The sequence below is a fragment of the Lepus europaeus genome, chromosome 10 (genome assembly GCF_033115175.1).
Source record: "Lepus europaeus isolate LE1 chromosome 10, mLepTim1.pri, whole genome shotgun sequence".
In the NCBI taxonomy this organism is placed as follows: domain Eukaryota; kingdom Metazoa; phylum Chordata; class Mammalia; order Lagomorpha; family Leporidae; genus Lepus; species Lepus europaeus.
In genome coordinates, this window is record NC_084836.1 from 5,939,807 (window position 1) to 5,947,895 (window position 8,089).

Consider the following 8,089-nt stretch of genomic DNA (forward strand, 5'->3'; position numbering starts at 1 on the left):
CGCCATCGTGGATCGTGCCAATCAAAGCGACTTCCCCGGTCGGGGAAGCAGCAAGAGAGCAGCAGCCTGGGCCCCTGAGCACTGCGTGGGAGCAGCCACCAGACCTGCCCCGGCCACCCATAGGAAAGGAATAAAACCCAAACCCTGCTTGGCTTATGATGCTGCCATTTTGCATCTCAGTGGTTGAGTCTGAACACTCACTGGTCCTCTACTCCCAGGGATTCCAGCTGACTATGTGTGTGACAGGGTGGGGGCCAGGGCAGCGGGCATCAAGCTGGCAGCCCCCACCCCAGGGATGGCAAGCACCCCACAGGGCACAGGACAGCGCCCCACAACCGAGAGTGATCTGGTCCGAAGTCCCAGTGACACCGTGCTTGAGAAGCGCCGTGCTATGCCTTCTCCGAAATTCAGCGTCCCCGTGGCTGCCACGCGGACTGTGGAGCCACCAGACCCGGTGGATTGACAGACAAGAGCCCTGCTTTCAAACAAGGAGACGGCTCTGCAAAGACAGCGTGGAGGCTTTATGGTCGTGAATCAGTGAGGGTGGAAGCCCAGGGGAGGAGCGGTAGTGAGGCAGGCTGCCAGCCTGCATTCAGGATGGGGCGAGGGAGGCAGCGTGCAGGAGGGGCTCCGGGGTGGCCTGGAGGGTCTGGGGGAGCCGGGCTCGGCCCTCCAAGTGCAGCACAGGACAGGGAGAGAGTGCAGGGGCTCCTGCCCGAGCCCTGAGGAAGGGGAAGGGCAGGGAAAGCCCGGCAGAGGGAGGTGAGAGGGACTCACTGGGGACAAGCCTCAGAGTGCTCATCCCGCCCCCATCAGCTCCTATCCTGCTGAGGCCCCCAGAATCTCTCACACACGTACCTGCACCTCCCCACCCTCCGGGGGCCTGCCCCAGACCCTCATCCTCCCCTCCCCCTCCCTTCCCTGGGCTCTTACCCTCTACAGGCCCCCACCCCAAACCTTCCCCACTTCCAAGCCTGAGTTACAAGGGTTGGGGCGAGGCTGGACCCAGCTGCCCTTCCTCCAAACAAGACCTTCTCCTTGGGTCAACCCTGCCTGTCCCAGCCACTGCCGGGAGTGGGGAGCTCAGTGTGGCTGGGGATCCGGAGGCCCAGGACGGGCAGGGGTAGCCACTCCTGACTCCAGGTGGAGAGGCAGAGGGCTGAGCAGCACAAAGGCACAGGGGACCAGTGCGGGGTGTGCCCAGAGCTGGGGAAGAGGGGTGCAGAGTGAGCCGGCTTGACAGGGGGAGGGAGCCAAGGCGCTGCGCCAGCTGCTGCAATGCATTTAGGCGCCAGGTGCACCTCCTGGGCTGCCAGGGTCTTCCCGGAGCATCTGTGCTGGGCGCGCCTGGGCGGGTGCCCGCCGCTCCTGCCCGCGGGCTCAGACCTCCGGGCCGCCGAAGGCCAGGTTGTCGCGCACCATCAGCGTCTTGCGGAGGTCACGGTCCACCAGGGGGCGCTGCATGCGCCACTTGTGCGCCTCCTGCAGGCCGGGCTCGAAGTAGTAGATGCAGGCGCCGAAGCCCACCAGGATGAGGACGGAGATGACCAGGTAGACAGGTACGAACCAGTCCAGGAAGTGCGGCATCGCAGCGGCCTCAGCTGCGGAGACACGGGTGTGAGGGCCATCGGAGGCGCCCGCTGTCCCACCCACCCAGTCGGAGACTGATGTCCAGGGGAGTGGGGGTCGTGCCGGATCGAGACTGCAGCCCAGGCCTCCTGGCCACACACAGAGCTGTCCCGGCCGTGTGGGGACCCCCAACTCCCACTCACCCTGTAAGCAGGAGACTTGCAGGCAACAGCTGCTGGGGCTCAGTCCCTCTCCAGCATGTGTGCCCTCGGGAAACTGGCCGGCCTCTCCGGAAGTCCGCTTCCTGCCCTGTGGAAGAAGAAGTTAATGCAGTCCCCACATGGGTCCCAGTGAGCACCCATCTCCGGACGGGGCCTGTGCAGCCCACTCGGGGAGACGTCTCCTCTGCTCCGTTGCTGTGGCTGCCACTGGCCAGCCTCCCTCCCCCCACCCCCGGATGAGTGAGTCCCCAGCCACCTGCATGCCTGTGCTCAGGTGTGGCTTGGAGAAAGTGTAGTGAACAAACACCCAGCCCAGGGGATCTGACTGATACCCACAGAGTCTACACAGGTCCAATTTTATAATTATAAAGCCATGGATGCTAGCAGCAAAAAAAAAAAAAAAAAAAAAAAAAAAGCAAGATTCTCAGAGCCTTGATTTCTCTATCTATAAAATGGGAATAACAATGGTGCTGAGGTCATAGAGCTTTCCTGAGAGCTGAATAAGTGAACTGATATCAAGTGCTCAGAGCCAGTGCCTTGCACGCGGTACACGCTGCGCAGCAAGTTCATTCTTAGTCTCTAGGGGAACTGTGAATGTCAACAAGACAATGCCGTTTGCAGATGCTGCATGGCATAGAATCAGCACCCAATAAACAGCAGCCCTTGGTACGTCCAGTGACCCAGGACAGTGGCAGGTGGCAGGCGTAACGTGCCTCACACACCCAGACTCCTTAGAATGGCCCGACCTTGCAGCCTCACGTCCCACCTTGAGCACCACTGTGCAGAACTGTTTGTCAGCCACATGTGTGCACCTGCATGTTATGTACCCTACCTCTTTGCGTACACTTTCATTTTCCCTGGAATGCTTTTTGTATTCTTGTTCACTTGGCAAACTCCTAGTCATTCTTCAAAGGCCAGATCACAAATCTGCAGGGACGGGATGATGCCAGGCTGGTTTCACCCACCCCCTAACTATCCCTACCCATAAGAAAAAGGCGGGGCAGGGGAGGCAGTGCTGTGGCTAAGCGAGTAAAATTGCTGTCTACTATGCTGGCATCCCATATGGGTGCTGGTTTGAGTCCCGGCTGCTCCACTTCCGATGCAGCTCTCTGCTAAGGCCTGGGAAAGCAGTAGAGAATGGCCCAGGTCCTTGGGCCCCTCCACCCCTGTGGGAGACCTGGAGGAAGCTCCTGGCTCCTGGCTTCAGATCAGCACAGCTCCGGCTATTGTGGCCATTTGGGGAGTGAACCAGCGGAAGAAAGACCCCCCCTCCTCTCTCTTTCGCTCACTCTCTCTCTCTCTCTCTCTCTCTGCCTCTCTGTAACTCTGTCTTTCAAATAAATAAATTTTAAAAAAAGAGAGAGACAGAGAGCTGGTGCCATGGCTCACTTGGTTAATCCTCCGCCTGCAGTGCCGGCATCCCATATGGGTGCCGGGTTCTAGTCCCAGTTGCTCCTCTTCCAGTCCAGCTCTCTGCTGAGGGCAGTGGAGGGTGGCCCAAGTGCTTGGGCCCCTGCACCCACATGGGAGACAGGAAGAAGCACCTGGCTCCTGGCTTCAGATCGGCGCAGCGTGCCGGCCTTAGCAGCCATTTGGGGGGTGAACCAACGGAAGGAAGAGAGAGAGAGAGGGAGAGAGAGACGGGGAGGGGAGCCCACCCTGCCTGCCCTGCACTTTCACAAACCTCAGGACAGGCTTATGGGGCGGGTAGCACTGTGCAGAGATGAGGAAGCTGAGGCCCAGCAAGTTCGCCAACTTGCCCTGGGTTGCCCGCTGGGAAGTGGCCGAGCCAGACCCTGGACCCTGGTGACGGCCTAAGACTCGAGTCCTCCAGGGCAAGCAAGGATACTTGAGCAGGATGAAATGCTTCTGCAGAGAGCAGCCCCAGCCCCTCTGACCTCTGTCTGCAAACTCCAGCTCCTCTTGTCCCCCTACTCCCGGGTGGGCTGTGATCTAGGGGAGGGAGAGATGCTACGGCCCTGAGCTGCATTCATGCAGAACCCCCCTTGCCCCCCACCAGGGTCCCTGCTGGCTGTTTGGAGCACAGACACTATGTCAAGAGGAAAGCAATGAAGAGTGCGCTGTTTGTCCAAAGTCAGGGTCACACCACGGGGGAGGGGGCAGCGTGTAGGACCCATCACCCTCCTACCACCCACCTTTCTGAGAGCCAACGAGAGAGTTCAGAGTTGCCAGGTGTTGCCAGAGTGGGTGGAAGGTGGGGAAGAGGACCCCCAGGCAGGAAGGCTGCTCCACACCGGCTTGACTGGGACCAAGGTGATGCGCGCAGGCCTCCCCGGGACCAGTGAGGACCCCAATGTCCTAGCCTGTGCTTGAGAGTGGGGGCTGGGGCGGCACAGAAGCCATCCCAGCTGCAATGCTGCACCATGGAGCAGAGGTCAGGGGCTCCAAACATCTCCAGCCCTGTGAACAAATTCCCAGGCCCTCTGGGCAGACTGTGGACCCACCAGACTTTTTCCTGGCTTCCCGGGAGACTGGTCTAGGTGGAGAACAAAGCGTTCACGGGCCCGTGTGACCATGGGCCGTTCCTCAGCCTCTCTGGGCTGCTACAAGCTACGCACAGCGCCAGGGTGGCCATGGGAGTTACCAGGCGATCCGGAGGAATTCTCCAGCCCCATTTCAGCCAAGGTCCTGCCTGGGCCAGTGTGAAGGTCGCAGAGCCCCTCTCTGCCTCCCAAACTGTTGGCGTCACTCAGTACCCCCACCCTGCGTGCCCACAGACCTACCTCACGCCCTGCAGATGCCTGTTCCGCCTTAGCCCGAGCTGCTCACCGTGGGCCTGTGGACTCAGCTACTGTCCCCAGGGACGCTGCCATCTGCGGCTGCCTTGGGTGCTGGAAGCAAAGATAGGGCGAGGCCAGTGCCCTACACAGGAGACGGAGCTTCTGAGGCCCAGGAGCTGGGAGCGGACCAGGAGGGGGCAGTGCTGCACTGGCTCAGCACCCTGGTACATCTCGCTGCCCATTGGAGACCCTTCCCTCTACCTCCCACTCTCAGGATGACAGGAGGTGGGACCGGCCTCAACCAATCAGCAGCCTGGGAGAGCAAGCGCTTGATCCTCCGTTGCCCTGGCAACCAACCTTCTCTTCTGCATCCCTCCCACTGTGCACGTGGTACGGCAGATGACAGGGAGGGCAGGATGGGGGAATTTGGGCAGGATGAGAGTCAGCCAGCAAACTCCTGGGCCCCGAGGCTGGTGGGTCCAGAGAGGAGAGGACCCTGGCTGAAGCAGGAAGTCTGGAGTCCCTGACATGTGAGTGGAGGGACACAGAGGTAATGAAGTTCTTAGGTTGCCAAGCAGAGACCAAGTCTGAGTCAGAGAGTCTGGATGCATTGGCTCAATGTAGCATTTAGTATGCATCAGACATTGCTGTCAGTGTTTTCCCTGTACTGACACAGTTAGCCCTCGTGGAAGGTCACCTAGCAAGAAAGTAGCAATGCCAGCTGCAGCCCCAGCCTGGCCAGCAGGGCCCCCACAAGGGGCTGGTTCTCCTCACTCTGCCATGTCAGCCCCACTGCTCCCCTGGCTGGGGCAGGACCTGGGATAGCACCCCACCTGCCAGGCGTGACCCCACACAACACTTTACTCAGCATTCCCTGCTCTGACAGGTGACGAGGCCTCAAGGAACCAGCTCTATCAGGAGATCATAGCCAGAAACCTGAGGTCAGGCAGGTGCAAACGACTCTGGGTGAGGTAGCTTTGGGACTCCTAAGCCCCCACCTCGCAGGCACCCTGGGACCATCTGGGGGCCCTGCAAGTGTGGTGGCTCCTCTCCACATGTGTGCAGCACAGTGGGAGATTCTGCGTGCCCCGAGGGAGTTGTTTTTAAACTCAAGCGCAAGGTGCATAAATCCAAGTGGTAGATTTTTAGCTGTGAATGCACCACCCAGGTCAAAGTATAGCGTGTTTTCATCACCCCAGAGAGTTCCCTCCTTCCCTTTGCTGATCAATACTCCCTCCCTGGCCGGCGCTGTGGTTCAATAGGCTAATCCTCTGCCTGCAGCGCTGGCACACTGGGTTCTAGTCCCGGTCAGTGCGCCGGATTCTGTTCCGGTTGCTCTTCTTGCAGTCCAGCTCTCTGCTGTGGCCCGGGAAGGCAGCAGAGGATGGCCCAAGTGCTTGGGCCCTGCAACCACATGGGAGCCCAGGAGAAGCACCTGCCTCCTGGCTTTGGATCAGCACAGCGCCGGCCGCAGCGGCCACTGGGGGGTGGACCAACAGTAAAGGAAGACCTTTCTCTCTATCTCTCTCTCACTGTCCACTCTGCCTGTCAAAATTTTTTTAAAAAATTGTTTAAAAAAAATACTCCCTCCCCAACGGCACCCACTGATCTAACTTCAGTCACCACTGGGTCATTCGCCTGTACTTGAGGCCATCCTCCAGCGCCTTTGTGCCTGACTCCTGCCACTCAGCATGCTGCTCCTGAAAGTCCCTCACACTGCCCCATGGATCAGCATCGCAGTCTGTTAAGTGTTCGCCACTACAGAACACTTGGGTCATTTCCAGCTCGGGACTATTTGTGAGCAAAGCTATGGTATTAGTGGTTTGCTACTCTAATGAACTACTTGAGGCAGGCTACTTTGTAAAGAAAAGACATTTGGTTTTTTTAAAAGATTTATTTTATTTATTTGAAAGACAGAATTACAGGGAGAGGTAGAGAGAGAGAGAGGTCTTCCATCCGCTGGTTCACTCCCAAGATGGCTGCAACGGCCGGAGCTGAGCCAATTCAAAGCCAGGAGCCAGGAGCTTCTTCCGGGTCTCCCACGCAGGTGCAGGGGCCCAAGGACTTGGTCCATCTTCCACCACTTTCCCAGGCCACAGCAGAGAGCTGGATGGGAAGAGGAGCAGCCAGAACTAGAACTGGCACCCATATGGGATGCCGGCACTTCAGGCCAGGGCCTCAACCCGCTGTGCCACAGCGCCTACCCCAAGAAAAGACATTTGTTTTGACTCGTGGTTCTGGATTTGCAAGGTGGAGAGGCTGCATCTGGTGAAGACCTTCCTGCAGCCAGACACCAGGGTGGCAAAGGACATCACACAGCAAGAGACAGGGACACGTCTGTGTCTGTCTGGTCCCCCTCCCTCTCCTTGTAAAGCCACTGCGATTCAAGTAGCTCCACCTGATGACCATACAATCTTTTATTTATTTGAAATACAGAGTTACAGACAGGCAGAGGCAGAGAGAGAGAGAGAGAGAGAGAGAGAGAGAAGTCTTCCATCCACTGGTTCATTCCCCAGATGGCCGCAATGGCCAGAGCTGAGCCGATCCGAAGCCAGGAGCCCGGAGCTTCTTCCAGGTCTCCCACGCGGGTGCAGGGGTCCAAGGACTTGGGCCATCCTCCACTGCTTTCCCAAGCCATAGCAGAGAGCTGGATCGGAAGTGGAGCCGCTGCGATGTGAACCGGTGCCCATGTGGGATGTTGGCACTGCAGGTGGTGGCTTTACCCACTGCGCCACAGTGCTGGCCCTGACCGTATAATCCTAATCACTCCCCAAAGTCCCTTGCCTCTAAACACTGTAATTGGGTTAAGTCTCCATCCTCCCATCCAAGTACTAACCAGGCCCAACCCTGCTTAGCTTCTGAGATCAGATGGGATCAGGTGCATTTGGGGTGGTGGGGGTCTCCCAGTGAGGACTGAATTTCAACAATCAAGACCCCATCCAGACCATAGCAGCTGCCAAAGTACTTCTTAACGGTTGAGGTTGGAGCAAACAGAGAAGCTGGGGGCAGGATCCCCAAGGGGCAAAAGGAACCTTGTGGGAATTAGAGATGTGTTTAGCATCCTGGTTGTGATGGTAGCTTCCAAAGTATACAGGACGGAAAGCTTTACAAATTGTACACTTTAAATGTATGTACAGTAGTTTATTACATATCCATTATATCACAATAAACCTGTAGGGAAAAACGCCTGTAGGTGTTGTTTTAGCCACTGAGTACTCGCAGGAAAGCTCAGGGCAAGCTTCATACGCGACAGGCGTGATGACACAGCCCCTGCTAAATGACAGAGCAGCCAGGGCTGTGGCCCCGCCCACTCGGGGGTCCCTCAGTGCCCCAGGGCGTCTCCCTAGGACTCCACAGAAGCCAATTTGAAGAACGCTCACCCAGAGCTCTCTGAAGGCCCTCCCAGCTGTGAGCATTCCTGGAGCGAGGCTCTCCGGGGCTGGGGCTGGTCCCTACCCTTCGGCACGGCGTGGCTCCTACACACAGCTACTCTCTAGTCTGCTAGCCACATGATGAACACCAGCTCACCGCTGATCCCCTCCCCAGTGCGGCATGGGC

The 8,089-nt window shown here is 58.2% G+C and overlaps 1 protein-coding gene across 1 annotated transcript; it reads right to left on the minus strand.

Annotated features, from left to right (window-relative positions):
• Nucleotides 1-1,380: 1,380 nt before the first annotated feature.
• On the minus strand, nucleotides 1,381-1,587 carry SMIM45 (small integral membrane protein 45). Its single transcript, XM_062202277.1, has one exon. It carries the CDS (start codon nucleotides 1,585-1,587, stop codon nucleotides 1,381-1,383), a length of 207 nt encoding a protein of 68 aa, XP_062058261.1.
• Nucleotides 1,588-8,089: the final 6,502 nt, after the last annotated feature.